We start from the raw sequence: 19,806 nt of genomic DNA, 5'->3' as shown, positions 1-19,806 counted from the left end.
CATATAATAGTTACGTGACGAAGGATAGCGTTATGTAACCATGAAACTATTTATAAGCCATATCACAAAGATTCGATTCTGATGGGCAAATAGATGGCTTTAGGCGATCCTGAGCTTACAGACGCGCACCGCAGGTGCCGTTGGAGTAGACAGCTATCAATGGATAGAAGAAAGTGAGGCAAGCCAGCCCTTTAGCTAAGATACATTGTCTCCGCTTTCGAGCCCGAGTTATCACCCACCAACTCTTCATCCTCGCGAAAGATGAAATGGAGGTTTAGAGTTTAGAGAAGAAGAAAAGTTGACGGTGAGAGCGGCTGAGAACTGGCTATTGTAGAACTATAGAAAGCATTCAAAATGTAGATGACTGCTCACTTTATGTTAATACTTCGTTAAATTGGTAACCTCCGCCGCGTCCTGTACACTTCTTTGATCAATTATTTAGTCTTGCCATCCCAGCTTCCAGGGATACTGTATCACCGTGATATATTTGACTTCTCTCAAAATCAATCAGCCTCGCTATGTCGTTTGAACAATAAAAAGTTATATCTGCTGACGCCGCTATAGTATCTACCGATAGCATGGAGTTGCTTGAGAACAGACTATTGGTATAGGTTCCGATAAAGTAGATAACCGCTGTCTCGAGTAAGCCACTTTAAATATAGCTACAGTGATTTATTTCACTCTTCCTAGCTCCAAGAAGCCAGAAGGTTAAGGACTCTAAATATCTTGAACTTCAGATAAAGTTTTATTCCTTATAATTCTGCTTTAAGCTTACTAGTCGTGGGATCCCGATTAATGTGTGCCCAGCTCCAAGCGTCGCCTCTAGGTAAATCCAGTAATGAGTCCAAAGGCATAGATCATGTTGACCTGTTATATATATTACGGGAAATAGTCAAGTATCTAACACGGTCCTGAATCAGTACCCTGTATTCACTATCGTCTTTCAGCAAATAACCATTGAAAGTATAACTGGAGGGCCTGATTGAAGACAGACACTCGCTTTGTCAAACGCAAGAGAGAGCTGAAAGAAAATTAGGAAGAAGAAACAGTGAGAACAGGCCAGATTTGAATAGAAGTTTTTTCATTTCTTTGAGGTTTTTCAAAACAAGGAGAGGATATCCTCCTCCGTGTTGGTAATGTGAATGATCTTAGGGAAAGGCAAAATCTCAGTCGGTTCTACTTGACTGCGAGGGGACCTAAAGGCGGGGAGTGGTTAAATCAACCGATGGCTTTTTGAATATTATTAGCCTGCACTTTGCTTTCTGAAGGTCACTCTCCAATCCATTGATAGATATCCCTGGAGAATCAATTTGGCGGGTCGATTGCCGCCATCTATTTTGGCATAGGCCTAATGTGATTTATACATATGTGTGATTTTTCCTCAACGTCGATTCCTAATCGTTCAAATTTAAGTACTTGTGTAAATCAAATCTGGTGAATTGAAAGCCCATCTTAATTAACTAACTATATAATGATAAAAACTACTTGAAGCGCAGGTTTGATCGAATATTGGGTTTTCCCCAATTTTCCCCATATGCTCCATAGTCAAAGTGTTGTTGACCTCACACTTCCGATGCGGTATAGCGTTTGTGCATATGAAATAGTTCTAATAACTAAAATAGTCTTAGAAGATTATTCTGACCATTTTTTGATTAATCCATGACTTGCCGGGAAATGTATAACTATGATCACTAGGCACACGATATAGATAAGCCCGGTCAATCACATCCCATAGATGTGAATGTATCAGATGCCTTCGTGAAGACCTCGTACCGACGTTACAACCCATTCCTTTACATCTCTTTTCTCATAATTTCGCTAGCTATGGAGCCTCGGGCCGGAGTGATATCCACCTTCTGACCCCTATCGATTACGGCAATTTCTTTAGAACATGACGCAAGGAACGGCATCCGGGCGCAGGTTCCTTAGCACCTCTTAATGTTGCGGTCCAATTACTGCTTTCGGTAGTGTAAAGGCTGATGGCTATGTCCAGTTTTCAGTCGATGCTTTCACTTAAAAGAGATTCAGAGGCCTCTTATGCTTCAATTCCCCACGAATGTTGTGTCCGCTTTCAGCAAGGGACAGTAAATTTTATATGAAGAAATTGAATAATATACACGTGTGATGTAATGTAGAGGTGTATGTACATATGCTCCATGCTTCAACAAGTGGGACAAAGTCAATAAGCGGCCAATAACAGTTGACAAGTCTAAATTCATTATGCCACACCCACCAAGGTCGCTCGATCTTCCACAAGGGCTAGATCCACATCATCATTGCTGTAACCCCATTTCAAGCAACGGCTGCAGCCAAAGCCATAGCCACACCCCCGGCAGTCAGATAGGCATGTCTTGTTGGCAGAGCCACGGCCGCGTTCTCCGTATGTGAGGCATTCGCACCACCAGACGACGAAATAGCCCCAGTTGACGAAGCACTGACAGCAGCAGTAACACTAGCCTTAGTCGAAGCTGGAGTCGAGCTCGTGACAGCGGCATCCGTCGCTGTGATAGTGACCACAGTCGAGGTAATAGGCGACACATCGGTAGCAATAGATTCGCTCTTGGTCACTGACCCCGAAAGGTAATCAACAGTCTCGTAACATGTAGCACTTTTGGAGCCAAGATTACATCTCAGCATAGCCGCGCTATATTGTTAAATAACGTTAGTTTCTCTTATTGGTTGAGTTGCAGAAGAGAGGGCATAGCTTACTCTTGATAATTAATCTGCAGGGAGCTTGGGCCTTGGATAAATGTCATATCGCAGGTGTCAAGGATTGAGTTATCATCGGAAGCAGGGATCGCGGTAGGACTAGGCGCAAATGTGGCATTGGAGGGACAGTTGAATACGTATGATGTCGTGGAGCCATTCTAAGTTTGTATCTTATTAGTACTACATGAGCCGAGACTATGGTTTATGGGTAGCTCATACGATGCCAACAACTTTGCCTGAAAGGTTCTCGATAGTAGAATTATCGTCGCTGTCACTGGGCATGTAAAGCGTGACAATACCGTTAGCCACTACAGACGTAGCTGCTGCAAGTAGGGCGAGGCAAGAGAAAGGAAAGCGCATATTTGCTGGGAATTCAGTATTCGTTGGGGTGTTGATGTTATTATATTGTTGAATGGATGGGATGAAATGGTCGATTCAACACTTTGGAAAAAGAGAGGTTTATATACATAAACTCTCGGTAATTGTCGGTCTCCAGATGTGGCTGAGCTGTGAATATAGTATAGCACTAAAGATGCTGTTCGATCTGTTGGCAGTTCTTGGCCAACACGCAAGTAAGAGTCCTTTAGTAAGGCTTCTGTTTTGGCCCTCAAGATCGTATATCCATATTTGGTGCACTAAAGCAGACCTAGACGAAACAGCCAATCGCGTTCTAGGGTTGGCCTGTAGTTGAGGCTAAGCTTGGCATACGGATATTAGAGACCCACCTTGGCTAATGGGCATATTTAGCCTTACCAAGTCTTGTCGGGTAGTTGTTATTAATGGGCTTCCTGGGAGCTCAACTAGAGTTCGGAGATATCCGATTTTTTAGACCTCATGGCTGCAGTACTCTTGACTACACAGTGCTGGCACTAGCTGAGGCAGAATATGAGAGTATGGAGTAAGCACTAGCTCTGTACTAATTACGGTAGGATTGTCTACTAACAGGGACCGCTTGTAAAGTAGGTGTTATGATTGGTATAGAACTTTTTTCAGCTAGTCCACATCTTGCCGATATCTGTGTCGGATAATCCATGAGTGGCTATGCTGTGAACAGCCACGAGCTCTTGCGCAGTAAAAAGCGTCGGTTTAACCATGCCGTTATCTCCTGTATGTAGGGTTCCAATAATAGACAGCGTACAACTGTTGTTAAAGAAGCTAAGCGCTTCTCATTCCTAACCAAAGAGCAAACGTTTGTTGTTCTAAACCCCGGGCATGATCCAGGGCTGTCTATTTGCTATATCCTGACTTATGAATGACATTGTAGTGTACGGTGAGATAAAGAGATAGAAAGCTTGTTTTGTAGTTGAATATAGGACTATAAAGGATCTTCCCTGATAAAACAAATAAGGAAACGTTTATCTTGCTCAGTATGATGCCTTGGATGCCTATAACTGGTGCCTATGTCTGGTGAGCATTTGAGATCTTCAATATTACCCATCGGTAACCAGAGTGCAGAGTCTTGGAACTAACATTGATAGACTTAGTATCGTTTACACGGATTGCTTGGTTTTACTTCCATAATAGGTGCACCAATATTCCAAGTACCCCTTGTCGGCTTTTTAATGCCATCATTATAACAATTATTATTATTTAATAAATAAATGGACCTGCTGTACTGTTCCTTGTTGTACTTGTATATGGCTGTAAGGTGATTTACGGGGAGATTCCCGGTTTCGGCTGAGTCAAAAGCTCCAGGAAGAAGGCTGGGCAGAAGTTTCCAATAGTTCGGAGTCAGGCATATCCAACAAGAAGTTTGATATTCTGATCTTTTTGATTTGGCCGAGTGGTTAACAGAACCTCGTGTTTTCAACCACCTAGAACCATGCCCGAACGTCGAGCCCTGGGAACCTTAAACCCTGATATTAAGTGTAATACTGGGCTGAAGCCAGCTGAAAGAGGTCTCACACAGGGGGCTTGTTTACACTGCACAGAAAAAAAAGTTCACTTTCGACCAGACAAAACTCTTTGAATCGCAACATCGTGGGGTTTAGCTTGAGCCCACTTGACAGAGCTAACATGTGCCAGTCTCTTTCCAACAATGGGAAGAGCGCGCCAGAAAAGAGCTTTGACCACTTCTCTTTTGTATCGTAGAGCAAGGTCCTCGCTGGACCATAGCTTGTTGCTGTACTCTAATAATGGCAAACGGAAGATAAAATCGTGCAGATCTTCCACGTTGTGTTTTCGCTTCCCCTTGTAGCTTAAGCATATTACCACGTCGTGTATTTTGACGTGCGTAAGGGCCATGTACTTGCTAGCTCGAAACATCATTTCCGATAATTCATCTTTGTGGGTGCCAGTGCCGGATACTTTATCCTTCTGGGAATTACTGCACTGGGTTGACCCCGTGGCCTCCTTTGACGCAGTTTCCTTCGGATCAGTCTTATCAGTGTGTGCCGATGGTCGCAATTGAGGCCCACCAAAGGGCGTTTGCTTGTTTCCGGAATTATGCGTCAATATTAACTTTGCTTCGTACGATCCATCGTACACTTCCAGGGGCTGATCATTATTTTCGAGGGATGTTACCGGGGAGTCATTGCTAAGTTCTTGGGCAGACTCGGCCTTCGTAGGCAGCGAAAGGGTAGGAGAGAGCCTCGATTGAACACTATCGAGACCACTGGGGGTTGTTTTGCGAATATCTGTTGCTGTCCTGCGGCTTGTTAGGCATCTTGCCATCAAACCTTCGTGATCGCCCCCCCCGCCATCAGGATTGTCGAGAAGGCTTAGCTCCGTCGTTGTCGAAGGTGAGATATCACCAGTGCCAAGCGGATTAGAATCAGACCCAGGGAATATGTATTTGAAGATCATCTGACCTAGCTTGCGTTCCAATTGTACCTTCAGGCCGGTGGGCAGCACTTCAAACTCTTCTATGACCGCAATACCAGCGACAGGTTGTAATTCACGCCACCTGACCCGAAGAAATGGTTTGTCCGAGGATTGGGTTACCTCTGGATATGGAGCGAGTATTTGCCCATATCTTGCATCTGGGAGAAGATTCAGTCCATTTACGCGGTCAAGAATTATGGCGTTTTCGTCGGAGCCATCACTGTAGTCGGTACGACTGTATTGAGCATTGAAGATCTGGAACTCGGCCAAAGAATCCATTCCGCCACCCACTAAGTGCCAAACAGCTTCTTTCGCTGATAGGGTCCAGTGCAAGAGGGCAGAACGGTTTGACATGGGTGACTTCTTTCGTTTCTGGGCGGTATGAATCGCTTCCATCATGAAGTGTAGCTCCTCATGGCATCTGAACAGGTCGCATTCGAGCTTCCAACATACCTCTCTGACTCGATTACCTAATGCAAGGTCCTGTACTTGGAGACTCGATTTCACTTCTTGTAGCTGCCGGATGCGGACTTGTAGCCTGGAGAGCTTATCTGCAGCGCTTTGTAAGTCGCTGAAGTCAAAAGCGATCATCATTTTTTCTAGGCGTTCATCGTGCGCTCGGCTTAGTGGTTCACTGTATAGCAGGAGGTCGACAAGGACGGTATACAATGTAGAATACTCTGTCGAATCACACGTGGCATGAAACTGAGGGAAATAGACCGTTATCTTGTCCAGCTGAGAATCAGCCCACTTGGGACTTTGCTCACTCTGGTCGGTTTTGGCGTTTCCGCTGTCTTTGAGAGAATAAGTGCTATTTTTTATGTACTGTAGATGGGCGGATGCCCTTTCAAGCACCCGGGAGAAAATGGCCGAGTTAATATCAGAATCAAGGTTTGCCTCAAGACTCAGCCATGGCGGCCAAGCTGACCCTGACGGATTCCCGTACGTGCTACCAGAATAAAGAGGCAGATATGTCATTAAATTCTTCTTCGTCGCAACGAAAAATTGCCCCCCCTTCATGTCGAGGGTGAAGCGCCGTTGCACTAAACCACTGACATCGTCCGAGCCATGCGCTCTGTCGAGTACCGAAATCACCTTCAGGTCCATATTTTGAGCGGCTAGAAGGACGGTCGACTTCGGGTTTTTCTTACTCAGCAGCTGAATCTGGGGACGGAAAAACTGCAAATGGTAGGAGTGATGCGATAGGAATTCGGGTGAGTCATCACGCGAGTTGCTGGACACTGGCAAATCCTGATTGTTTGAAGGAGACGACGGGGCATCCTCGGGAGGGACGTAGGGTGCAGTAGCCTTGCTCAAGGACTGGTCAATTGGGAATTCCTGGCTCTGTTCGTTGCCATTGCTGGCTTCGGTCCTGCTCGCGGTCTGGTTTGAATGCACATTTTGGTTTTGCTCTTCTGCCATTTTATCGATGAATCTGAGAGCCCGCTGAGACATGTAATAGACGAAACCCCGCCGCTGGCTTACTCTGTGAACGTAGTGGTAGACAACATCTCGGGTCCGGTTGGCCCACTTCAGCTGGGGATTGTGCACCATGAAGCGATTATCATAATCGCTGGCAAACTCATCACGGTCTGAGCCGTCGTTTCCGTCACCATTTGATGTATTATTATTAGGTACCGGAGTAAGTCTTGGCTCTTCCCGGGAGGATGGCTGGCTCGTATGCCTGTGTCCATTTCCCTCAGGCTTGCAAGAAGTCTCTTCGTCACTACGGTCTCCCTCCAGATAATGAAGGGTGGATATTAAAGTTCTCTTTCTTCTCATCAGCGCTTCCATTCCACAGTCATTGACATTGCCACGCCTGGATTTGTCCTGGTTTGTGCCATTTATCATGGGATCACTACAATGCTGATTGCAGGTACCGATTTGGCTCTCGACGACAGCCAAACGTTTCTTGACTATTTCGGTTTGGACGAAGCGAGGGTCTGTGATTTTGGACATGGCGCATTCATGAGTTGGCTCTCGGCCAAAGGTGCTATAGCCTGTCTCATCTGCCTTTCTATTGCCATGTTCCGTGTGCCGAGTATAGATTATTCGCGGTGCGTAAGCAAGCGGTAAGATTTCAGTGTGGTGAGGGGTGCCCAGCTGGAGGATCCAGTCAGGCTCTACGAAGTCGTCCACGTCTATCCAATCCAAATTTCTGTCGTGGATCATGAATCTCCGCGGTTTAACGGATTTGGGTGGGGTGCCATATGATGAAAAGCTCTGTTCTTTGGAGTCAGCGTGTTCAGACGTGGCAGCTTGAAAGTGGCTTGAGATAGCTCGGAAGTCTGCACACTGTAAGTCAATCTCCGCCTCATGAAATCGCATGGTGGTGGTCGTTGTTGGAGTTGATTCCTTGTCAGTTTGAGCTCTGATCTTCTCACGCCTTTGGTGGGCATCAAGCACTAGGCTATCCAAGCGGACTTTCAACCCCGTCGCTCTCACAGGATTCCCAGCTGGATTCCCACTATCCATATATTTGTATATATGAGCGACGGACAATGGTGCCAGAAGAAGTTTGTACTCGATTGTCGCCAACTGCCCACCGGAGCTTTTGTTGGATTTGGCGGTTTCAGGCCATAGCGATCCTTGGCGCACTGGAAGAGACATTACGCGGGAAAACAAGGCCCACCAGCTATAAAAGTGTGTGAAGAACAAGGGTGTCAGGTGAATAGCGTTGTAAGTTATACTTGACTGTTCATTGTCAGGAGCCCAGTTTCTCCCTTGAGGAGCAATTATCCCAAGTGATAGATGTATATAGTCACTTCTGAACCCACGATAGGCGTCGTATTTCTGGTGTCCTAATTAGCATACTTCAGACCTTCCACGGTCACCTGTTAACACACCGGATCTTTGCCAATAAATCTAGGGTGATGCAGAACCACGTTATAATGTGGACTGCTATGGAAAGTCCGCATGTCATTGTTCAAATCACGCTCAAAGACCAAGCCGACCGTCCATTTCACATCACCAATTAGTTTCACGATCACTTTCTTGAAATCGGCAGCGTTGTGCTGAAGGGTTGTCGAACTGTTATCCAAAACTTGCGGGATCGGCACTCGCTGTTTCCGTGCTTCAAAGCTATAGTCAGGAATAGCCAATATATATTCCGAGCTCGTAACGTTCATGAGTTCCATTGGGTTGTCGTTAGTGTGGATTTCCCATTTGACATTGCCGCGCCAACACATCACAAAGCCGCCTCCGGAGCCTGTCAGGGCATACGGGTCACGGGAACCCTTGAGGCGAAGATGAACATCTCCCCCTTTCGTCCAAAGCACCTGTATCCTTGAATGGAAGCCCAGGCGCACTTTGTCCCAGAATCCAATTGGATCTGATGGGTCAATGCTCGGTTTACTGAATCCGTCCAGAACCCCCATTATATCCTGCATGACTGGCTGGTAGGAAACACCCCACGAAATACTTGTGGGAAGGCTTGTGTAGATCTCAAAAATAGGGTTAGAATAGCTTTTGATCGGTGATACTGAGCGCCAGACGTGGATAGTGTATGGATCACTGAACTTTCCGTTGGGTAATTTTCTCGGCGGTAAAAGTTCGACCTGGGCCTGTCGGGCTGATCGGTTATCGCGCCACTCCTCAGCAATGACAAGATTAGTTTGTAAAGAACAGCTGGGAGCCTTGTCTGCCTGATCCCCGCACAATGCTGGGATGTGTATGAAATCCAGGGGATAATCCCTGAGACTAACTTTCACTTCGCCCATTTGCAAATCTATGCTCATAGGTATAAGCAAATCGTACTTCATAGACATGGGCATCCCTTTTCCAATTTCATGAAGAAACCTGGGATATCCATCCAGGGAAAACGTGGGCTCATCTACAACAAGTCTCAAGCCGTGAATCTTCATCGACATTAGACCCAGTCTGTCCGGAATAGGGAGAATAGTTTCGGAATCGCCAATGTCATCTAGAGGTTCATCTGCTGTGGATATCGATTTCCTGAACTCGTCCGTGTCACTCCATGGAAGAGCAAGTCCAGTGTCTATCTTGTGCTTCCAAAGCTGAGCGTTGCGTCGCTGCAGTCGATACCACGCAGTTTCTTCCGAACATTTACCCTCTGAAGACAGGAAATTAACGTTGCTCGCATTTGGTGACGATGCCGCTCTTTGTTGTTTGTCTAGTTCTCCTCTACAACGCATATCTGAGCTTGTGGTTCTGTTTCTAGTTTGATGAACTTCTTCCTCGGTGGACTGCCGGTCAGCTAGATTCACACGTAATCCAGCCTCAGGGTCTCGCTGCTTGAAGCTTCTAGTTTCCTGCAATTTGCGGTAGAAAGCCTCTTCACGAGCTAAGCGTTGCGCCTGCTCTGCTAATCCGGCCCTAAAAATTCTGCCCAACTTCCACTCAAATGTATCATCTTGCAGCTCAACCAGAAGAACCCTGCTACTCAACAACAATCTAGGAATCCTTTTCGGTTGCTGGGGCTCCCTAACTGTCGAAAATTCATTTTGGTGATTATAGAAGCGGTCGCGTAACTGCTTTACGGCCTTCGCTGTATTTATCACGCTATTAAATATTGGAACCATTTTCAACCGGTGAGGAACAACCAGGCGAATAATGTCGGCCGATAATCGAAGAAGGACCCCGACAGCTGGCGCAGCGCGTGCCTCGTCGGATTTGTCGTTCAGATCCAAATGTACGTTAGCCACACTCCCAAGCCGTTCCCAGGTATCATTAAGCTCAGGGGCCTCTATGTGTAGTCGCACAAGCTGTGCTGCGATAGACGGAATGCATTCTTTCCGAGCACCACAATCGAACTTATGCAGTTGAAGCATTATTCGAACATCATCAGGAAGAAAAGATTTCAGCTGAACGAGGGCAATCCCGAATTTCGCAGTGCGTACCCTACTATGCAAAGCGGCGTTTGGTTGTGATGGCGGTACCCCAAAACCTGCAGGGTCTCTTGTGTCCCCGTCCGGCTTTGTGGGACGGTAGGGCGGCGAGAAAGAAAAGAGTTTCTGTACCATAGACCCTGCGACTACAGCACAATAAAGCCGATGCAAGGAGTACTCGAGGTAGATCCTGTCAACCTGACACTCCACATCCAGAGCGGGTACAATTAGGTCCTTGGGGCTGCACAGCGAGGCAGCAACGTTTGGGACTGAAATAAACGATTCAGGCGCCCCATACTCCTCAGACTCGATGGTAAAGCCGTTGAGGCCGGTGAGATGAGCTTTAAAGCGATATGTATCTCCACCGTCACGATGCACATTGTCGGGCCCCAATGTGTGCAAATTTTCAGATGCCGAGACCTTCTCTGTGCAGCTCTGGCCTAAAAGCTCATTATGCTTGATACTATCAACGCTCTGATTTGATAAGCCACCGCTGTATTCCAGCATCCACTCCTCCAATCGGACCGAGATACCGCGAGGGGTTTCAGAGACGGTGGAATCGAGACCGGCAATATTCAACGTAAGGGCCCTGGTGTTGAAACTGAAATAGAGAAGGCATCTTAAGATGCGGTTCAGAAGACTCATTCCTTTCCTGTCAGCCGAACCTTGCACCCCAGCCTGCGCTACCCAGTGGACTTTATATGCTTCCAGCAGCCCGCAAATAGTTTGCCAAACCACTTGGTTGGTCATGTGCAGGGTGGGCGTATTTAAGTTGCCAACAACAATACTTCGTACGTCTGGGTCCGCGGTCAGATTTACGTTAAGCCTTAAGCTCTCTGTCCCAAACATATCTTGCTTTGCACCGTCCGGGGACTGGTGATATGTTCGACATGATAACATCCGGAACTCGGATGACACTGAATAGTCGGTGCCGTTCGTCCACAGGAGAGATGATTCAGTGTCTAGGGATATGTAGGACATAGAAGAAATAATGAAACTGCATTCATTTGAGGTCTCAATGTCTTCTGTAATTGGCAGTAGCAGTCGCACAACCGGTTCATGAATAGAAAGCTTAATATTTGCCTTTGGGAGAAACCCTGAGAGAGCATAGTCGACATCCGGGCCCTTCCCCTGGCTTGCACGTGAGTTATGGGTATTGAGCAAGCCCGAGAGTTGTGAAACACTGTTGCCCTGCAGGTCTATTGAGGGTGACGAGATAGCCAAGCTTGCCAGCAGAATGCTGGGGTTGTCATCATCCACATGTTCTTTGAAGCACGCTCTCACGGTCTGCAATAGTATCGTGGACTTGATACTCAAGCTAACAGTAGGAATATAAACGATGCTTTCTGTTGTCTTCGAGTCACTTTCCAAACACACGGAAAGAGACGACACAGTGAGTTCGAGCTGGTGGACAATGTCATGTACTCGGAAACTAGTACGGTGTTCGGGTGCACTTTGTTCTATCCTCTTGATCCTGAACGCGGTCTCATGTGTCATAATGCTCACGGCAGTTGGATTTTGCCTGCCGAGCGACTGGACACCCCACGATAACTGGAAGGACTCAGTGCTCACCCTAATTTCCTGTAATACCTGAAGGAGTGACTTTGCCAATTGTTGAGTGTCAGACTCTTCCCCTAGCCTGTTGCTACCTATACTTGATTTTTTTGATTCTAGCGTAGAGTTTATGGGTGATGCAATGCCGCCCTTGTCACCCTTTGGAGGCCACAACGGGGAAGCTCTTATGTGTAGGCAAAGCGCCCGGAGATCGTCGTACGGTATATGTAATTTCCCTGCTCTAACTGCAATTGATAGATCCCTCGGCAGCGCTCCGAATGCCCTGACTAGCAGTGTGTGCAAGTCCACGTCTACCTTGTTTAACATCTCAAAGGGCTTCCTTCCTTGGACGTCAAGCAGAATATGTTGGATTCTCATACTCCAGTTTGCAGTTGTTTGTTCAGCAAGGATGGCCTTGGAATGCAGGCCATTGATTTGATCCAATATAGGCTTTTGTACATCTAACTGGAAGGAAATCGACCCGACCCGTATTCGCCCAGCATTTGAAAGACTAACAGAGCTATCATTGATAGTGATGTCTATCAAAGCCAGCACGCCGAGCCTTCGGTGTAGGTATTTAAAGAAACTCTTTGTCTGCTTTAATATTGTTCGTATCGGCTTGGGCCTTGTATGTCGACTATTTTTCTCATTCCGCCCATCAATTTGGACGCTGTTAGTCCGTTGTAGGGGCTTCGGCGCAATCTCCGAGGTTATCGCGCCATCGGTTCTCTTCAGAGAAGGGTCTAGCGTGATAATCAACTGTTCCAACCGAATACTGATCCATGTTGGCTTGTGGCAAGACGGCCTGTGAAAGGTGAAGCCGAGGTGATGAATCTTGATTTGCGGTCCTTCCCTTGGTGAGTATAGGATATGATGTAATGAAAGCCATCCAATGCGTTGGATTGATATCCCTGTTGCGACTCGAAATACTGCCAGAACAAGGAAACTGGCGAAGTAAATAAAGCAAACGCCCACCGCGACTGGGGCAATATGGGACGTCAAGGCCATATCCTTCTAGTCGGTTGCTTTGGAACAAAAAGCGGAAGAAACTAATGAGATGCAGGGAGGAGGTAACGGAAATTTTGCTCTCATTCCTGGTCACTCGCAGGTGTTTGCGAAGTCCAACACCGCACGATAGGGTCGCAATTGTGTGTGACTATGGCATAACTCTGATGGTCAAGATATGTCCCCCCAAGGGCTTAGGACGCAGTCCACTAGCTCAGTACAGTGCTTGAGGAAGTCGACGCCGACGCAAGATTAAGACAAAATATTTGCGTGGTTTATGTGTTCAGGTATCGGAAACTAACCTCCATCGTGAGTAAGTGGCACCCAAAATATGTATTTTAAGATTAATCCTAATCATGTAACTAAAGCGGTTCTTTCTATCCAATGACACCGGATATGTGTAAAGCTGTTGCTCTCTAAGGTCCCCCCATCAAGATTAGGTCTGAGCCCGCTTTTGCCAGCAAAGGAACACATGATGTCATGAGCTGGTCCGAAACTTTGTTATGCGGTATATCTCTCTACCCTTTGCGACTACATTGAATATTTCTACGGCAACGGGAGGTTCGTACAATGCTATTGACCCACAGATGCTTGGAAATTGGTGAGAAACGCGCTAGCCAAGTCCGTTAGTCTATGATACGTAGATTTTGCCCCCATGTTTACAAATTTACATGGATTGTCAGTTTCTCAATTAACTGTTGTATAGCCGTAATCAACCGCGGTCACCCAGCGCTATGGTGACTTCTATCCGAGTGTTAAGAGTGGCACAACTTCTTATTGGCATTCCGGGAGCCTGGTCAAGAATAGAAGTTAATAGTAATAGTAGTCAATTTCTTCCCTGTTGAATACTCTACGAGGAAATCAACCTAAAGCTAAATACAGATTGCTAGATTTCTAGAAGCCTTTGGTAGTGACATATGTGCGCGTCATAGACGGTCTGAAATTAGGGTTCCATGGTCTCATGGTTGATCTCCGAGGTTAGTCAACTAGTTATGCTACATCGTAATTTACATGATCAACGGGTTCTAAGTTATTGTAGTGATCACCTGACGAACGTTTTCTTCTATACACCGATTTTTAGGCGTAGCTTTAAAACCACCACAGCTCATTCATCATGGGCTCAATTGAAGCGGCTTTAGGTTATATCAATTTGTTGAAGCCAGGAGAGAAGAATAATTGGGCTAAATTTGCTAAAATGTTTGGTTTAAGCCGATTTTCACTATCAAAACGGTACCCTATACTAAATCGTCGAGGAAGGCAGATTCGGCTACCACAGCGCTTTCGAGATAATTAAAAACCATAATAGCTTCTTATTGACCTTAATTTATATAATCTAAAATATCCCCATAGAATTCGATTTGCGTGTGGCTCTACGGCTTCGTTTGTAAGGTGATTGCTGGGTGAGAAATCGATTCTCCGGCCGGTAAACTAAAAACAATATTCATCTTGTATTCAACACAACGTTTAGAAACATTATTAAACATTACAGTTGTCTGCAGAAATAACTACAGAATCTATATACCCTGCTTTTGAATCCGAATTTATCTCCAGGTGGCCTCGTGATCCGGCTTGATCGGAGCGCCTGAGAAACTGGGAAGGCATTATATCAACAAGGTATAGCTGTGACTCGGGAAGTAGGAACTACATTCAGCAAATACGACACATGCAGGGATATGTCTCTTCATTTTCTAGTTTTAGACTGATAAAAATGGCCGGCAGTTATTTCCGCCGACTATTTTTATCTATTTTTGAATTGAGTCTCGTTACAACCCTACAAGACGGTCTGTTATTGGCCTATGTCACAAACCCGTCAGAAGACACGCGCAATCTATAAGCATTATTATGCATATGGACCTTAAAGTGAGTCATTATCATGCTCATTATCATGCCTATGATCCACCGATTGAACTCCTGTATGGAGTGGTCTTCTGTTGGAGCTGTTTGACGTCCCAGTCGTGCTTCTATACTAGTGGATGATACCCAAGGTAACTATCCAATTCAGAATTTGCTCAGGAATGGCCTCCACTACTGTTTCTTATCAATTTAAGAACAGCAATATCATGTATCATTGATCTAGAATACTGAAATTAATAGAATACGCGAGCTAGTTACAGTCTCGATAAGTTGAATCTGTGTAATAGCGCAGCCTCTAGCTAGTGATTATTTTATTATTGGAATGCTTGACACTGGTGTTCACTATGGTAGGGATAAAGTTCTGACAGGGCAGATTCTCCATAAAGGTATACAGCTCCGTAAATACCTCTGACATACTTCTGAACGGTTCCTAGCCCAAAAACATATCTTAGCCATTAGTCAACCCTATACTGTAGTCGGCTTATTGTTTGAGTTCAAAGTCAGACAAGTTTTTTCCCTATATGTTCAACTAGAAGAGAAAAAGGGTACATGCAACCTTACGCAACCCAATAAGTGCCCCAAGATGAAGCCGATAATCCTATAGATATTGAGCAACTGTTGTCTAGTATTGAATATCAATAATCACATCATCAGAAATTTACATTTAATAGTAAATCAAAGTTATCCTTGATTTAGATCATACATTGAGAAAAGTGCTAGCTAATGTCAGTGAACAGAACAATCTGTTATCTCAAGATCATCCCGTGTCACCCCAATGTTGCTATTCTTTTCTTATTTGTCAATGCTCTTTGTTCTTTGTGCAGGACTGGCTTGTGATGCTCTCTTTTAAAACACATATACTGCGCAGAATGTATAGGAGTATTGTGTTTGCTAACACATAAGTGAAGTTCCATCTTGACAGTACTGTTATCTTATTCTACTCATTGGTAAATGTGTACTAGTTGCTTTTCTTTCATTTGGAGATATATGCTTGATATTTGAATTTGTAAATTGTTTCAATAGTTCTCCTAAAGATCTCTCCATAGCTTTATTCAATAGCATATCAGACTGACAAAGCTTGTTGAAGACAGCATTCCGCATCAAGATAAAAATCGACAGTGGTATCTAAAGTAGAAATAGAATATCTTAATTTCAGGTTCTAAGAGACTAAGAGCACGATAAAAATTCTTCTCATTGGTTGGTTATCGCCTGCATAGTCACCAGAACGTGGCGCAGGGACATGGGGTGTGCTAGTGGAAAAGGAGACTGGTACAGACCCTGCCCTGCCAGGCGGTATATTAGCCGTTTTGCTATTAATATCTTATTATGGAAGAGTATTCCATCGTCTCCATAAGTTCAAATTAATAGATCGACATACTATAGTCTGCATGACGCTACCACGGTTACCCTTTTGTCTCTGACGACGCAAAAATGTAGATAAAGCCTTTCAATTCTGCTGTATAATGCGATATGCTAGCCTTGAGAACACATCATCAAGCGCTTAGTATCCTTTTGTTCAACTCCGCTCAATTCAAGTTATATGCTAGCCTGGAGACCTCATTGTTCGACAAGCAGCGAACCCTGATGCTCGAGTGGTACGAGGTTTTTCCTTAATCCCTGTGGAACCTGACCTCTACTGATAACGTTGAACAGTGTGACAGCTGTCATTCAAGGAAGGTATGGGCAAAATATTTATTGACTGTGTCAATGAATATCTCACTTTTGGCTGATCTTTCTCAGGTCAAATGTGATCGACAGAACCCATGCGGCAATTGCCAGGATCAAGGCACTCTATGCACGCGCCTCCGGAGTGTGAGACGTGCTGTGAGGAAAATCTCTTAAGAGAATGAAAGAACAAGCAATGCAAATCGATCTTCTCAAGAATCCGCTAGGTCGTTCCCTAAGCTAGGCTCATTTCATGGTCCCGTCAACCCGTCAACTGATGTCTCGTTACCATCGATGTTCCGTGATGGTTTGTTGATCGAGGCATGCGAGGCCACTGTTTGCCCAATCCCGATAGGCAACAGTTCTTTTTCAGGCCCAGTCATTGATATGACGCCCAGTATGAGCGAATCCAATATCTCGGAAGATCAACATGTACTCTTTGCCCAGCTAAGAGAACCCACAAAAACGACGATGCAGGACTGGCTACTCAAGGAGGATGACCCAGAGACCCTCCGTAGTTTACATGCGTCTTTGGGCCAAGAGTTTCAGGAGCTCAACCCAACACATGGAGCTAATAGTGCGCAGACCCTTGGGCCATACTCAGCATTTGATCTGCAAGATATTGAATTGGACTTTATACCAAGCAGTAACTACCTGCAAGTACATAATTACTCTGCTGGTAAGTGATTTCAAACCTAATGTACATGCTGAATTCTAATGTATTGAAAAGACGCGAGGAGCTCAGATATGGATGACATCGCTCTAGATAATAATGAATCGCTCGCAGCTGCTACAAAACTCAAGCAGACTGTTGAGGGACCTCAACAGCCAGTTACAGCGAGCCAGAGTCTCAACAACCGACTACTTAACTCAGCTCAACACAACAAGTGTGATTGCTCTTACATACCAGAAGGGGATCAAATAATTACACCTGCTGCCGGGAACAGTATGCAGAACATTCCATATCCAAACCACGCCTGTTACTGCTGGAGAGAGCTCACCGATATTCTCGAGAAGATTGAGCTAAAGGATAATACTCTGGAAACCCTAGAGCAATCTTCTGTGGACTTAGCTCTATCATTTCAGCGAAGAGCAGTGGAAAAGTGTACAGCAATGATTGCTTGCAACTACTGTCGGTCATCCTCTGAGAGGATGATGCTCCTCGGCTTAATAGTGCATAAGCTTGTTATGAAATTTGGGGATCTTATAAGGGTATGCCAAGGGAAAGGAATATTCCAAGCTCTTCCAGATCCTCATCCTAGCTCTAGTAATGATCAAGCAGCCTGGTCCTTGATAAGATCCCAAGTCTCAGCGTCCAGTTCCAACATTTACTTTCCGAACACCACGAACATGGAGCGAAGGCTGTTCCTCGGAGATTATCAAGTTCGGTCTGCAGAATGGGCACCCTTGATGAAAACATTAATCACACTCTACGCCGAGAAGTTGGAGTCCTTATTAAGTTGCTGCAAAACGTGGGCTACAGCAGCAAATCAGAGTGCAATGCTTGCCATGTTCTCCAACGTGGAAGAACAGTTTAAAATCATCTCGGCCATACTTTGATACTGCCTCATGTATTCTTAAGCCATCGACCGTCGGTGAGGAACATATTACCAACCAGTTGGCAGATTCATGCCTATTTTTTGCTTAACATTGGAGCATTTCCTACTATTCTTCTTTCGTCTTTCTCCTTTCTCTATTACCTTCTTTTCCGTTTGGCTCATTCTTCTCTCTGTCAGTCTGTACATTGTCGCTTCTCCTATGTCTTTGGTTTCCCCTTTCCTTTCTTTTCTGTTTCACATTCGTCCCTCTGCGCTCGATGGATTGCAAAGTTTGGTATATGGCCTTCTTACATTCTTCAATGTATCGCCCATATCAGGAATCTTGACAGGTCTCAGTTACTATATGTGGTGATCTGGTATGCAATGAAGTAAAATAAATTTTTGTCCCTTAGTATTCAACATACACGTTCATGAGCGCTCCTAGGCCATTGGTAATAGTGTAATAGCATAGCAGGAAGAATGGGTATATCCCCAGTAAAAATCTCCTGATGTTAAGTCGACATGAAATCCACAGACCTTCCAACTTTTGGTAACTGTCGTCCTATTTAACCAGTGGGGTATCCCCTCGGGGAAGATCACGGTCGGTTGCCGGTCAAAAGGTGCAGATGTCTAGTATACATTCTGTCCATGGTGCTGGCGTTCCCAAGTAATGAAACAATTGTAACTAGCACCACCCCATATGTTTCCACTATACCCTGCATGTTAACAATAGATAAATACACACACTAAATACATATCTGCACCACCCAACATCCATGACCTCATGATTAAGTTTGACAAGGAAGCTATGGAAACTACCTCTCTTGCTCTCCGAGAATTGGCTACCCCAGTCCCCTCAGCAAAGTCAATGTCCTACGCGCTGGTTATGAAAACATCGTCTCTTTAGGAATGGCAGTCTAGTGGCTATGCATCGATAAGGCAGTTTCCCTATTCAGCCAGTGCGGCACCTTGATCCCATGAAATTAGTATCCCCTACTACCTACACCCAACGCCTCTACAGCGGGAGATCCCACGTCATCTATGGCCAGATGTGTTCCCTTTCCCGCAGTTACATGACAATCTAAACAGCGTGGGAGACGCTGTTCATAGAGATGGGCTATGTCAAGATGTTGTATGTTTCTGGAACACTCGAGAAAGCGGGCAAGTCTGCTAGTCTGGGGATCGCCATGGGATCCACAGAATTGGGAGGTCACTGAGGCATTTGTGAGGAAGTGGGGCTGGACACTTAGGGGTTGTCTGGAGCTGTTTAGCTCTACGGGATACATGGCAGCGCAAGTGAGGCGGAAGACAAATTCCTTCGGAAATAGTCTTAGTCGAAATAAACCCCAGTGTATTTAGACCTTGTTATGTGTGTTAAGCTAAATAATAGCATTAACCCTGTCTACTGACATCTTTTTAATAGAAATCATTAACTTAGTACCTACGTAGCGATTAGTCACCAGTACTAGCACATGTTCCAGGTATGGTCCCAAATTCCACGGGACCAAGGCGTAGGGCAATGAAAGATATGAAAGCGAATACCAGGGTTAGAAGAACCGTGAGGTCGGCTTGTCAGCTTTCGGAATCGGGCGTCTGCTACAGTACTCGAAAGCCGCTTAGAAAGTATCTGGTGGTATTATCGGCCGTAGGAGGAACAGAGTGGCTGTCCGCAACAGTGAGCTTGTATTGTCGGAAATGAGCGCTCTAGTGTCTCAGAAACCTCTGTTAGCTACAAATAGAACAGGATTTAGAAGGAGGAAAGGCCCCGAAGTCCGAGGCTAGTGGAGAGATCTCAGATGAGCCGTACCAGC

The 19,806-nt window shown here is 45.4% G+C and overlaps 3 protein-coding genes across 3 annotated transcripts; 1 reads left to right on the top strand and 2 right to left on the bottom strand.

Annotated features, from left to right (window-relative positions):
* Positions 1-2,151: 2,151 nt before the first annotated feature.
* Positions 2,152-3,085, bottom strand: BDW43DRAFT_273816 (uncharacterized protein). The gene is made up of 3 exons (XM_032041671.1): positions 2,929-3,085; positions 2,710-2,867; positions 2,152-2,644 (listed from the first exon to the last, which is right to left on the bottom strand). The coding sequence occupies exons 1-3, from the start codon at positions 3,067-3,069 to the stop codon at positions 2,293-2,295; spliced, it is 651 nt and encodes a 216-aa protein (XP_031901156.1). The 5' UTR covers positions 3,070-3,085; the 3' UTR covers positions 2,152-2,292.
* A 1,438-nt stretch (positions 3,086-4,523) lies between these two features.
* BDW43DRAFT_318902 (FMP27 family protein) lies at positions 4,524-12,941 on the bottom strand (the record flags this gene model as incomplete). Its single annotated transcript, XM_032048784.1, has 6 exons — positions 4,524-5,787; positions 5,824-8,325; positions 8,379-11,341; positions 11,378-12,049; positions 12,092-12,277; positions 12,314-12,941. The coding sequence occupies 6 exons, from the start codon at positions 12,939-12,941 to the stop codon at positions 4,651-4,653; spliced, it is 8,088 nt and encodes a 2,695-aa protein (XP_031901155.1). The 3' UTR covers positions 4,524-4,650.
* Positions 12,942-16,262: 3,321 nt separating this feature from the next.
* Positions 16,263-18,017, top strand: BDW43DRAFT_310341 (uncharacterized protein; the record flags this gene model as incomplete). The annotated part of the gene is made up of 5 exons (XM_032046914.1): positions 16,263-16,387; positions 16,446-16,469; positions 16,533-16,604; positions 16,685-17,136; positions 17,188-18,017. The coding sequence occupies 5 exons, from the start codon at positions 16,263-16,265 to the stop codon at positions 18,015-18,017; spliced, it is 1,503 nt and encodes a 500-aa protein (XP_031901154.1).
* Between the last annotated feature and the right edge of the window lie 1,789 nt (positions 18,018-19,806).

Source organism: Aspergillus alliaceus, assembly GCF_009176365.1.
Source record: "Aspergillus alliaceus strain CBS 536.65 unplaced genomic scaffold BDW43scaffold_17, whole genome shotgun sequence".
NCBI classification, from domain to species: Eukaryota; Fungi; Ascomycota; class Eurotiomycetes; order Eurotiales; family Aspergillaceae; genus Aspergillus; species Aspergillus alliaceus.
The sequence above is the reverse complement of the archived record's forward strand: the minus strand, read 5'-3'. Positions and strand labels throughout refer to the sequence as shown.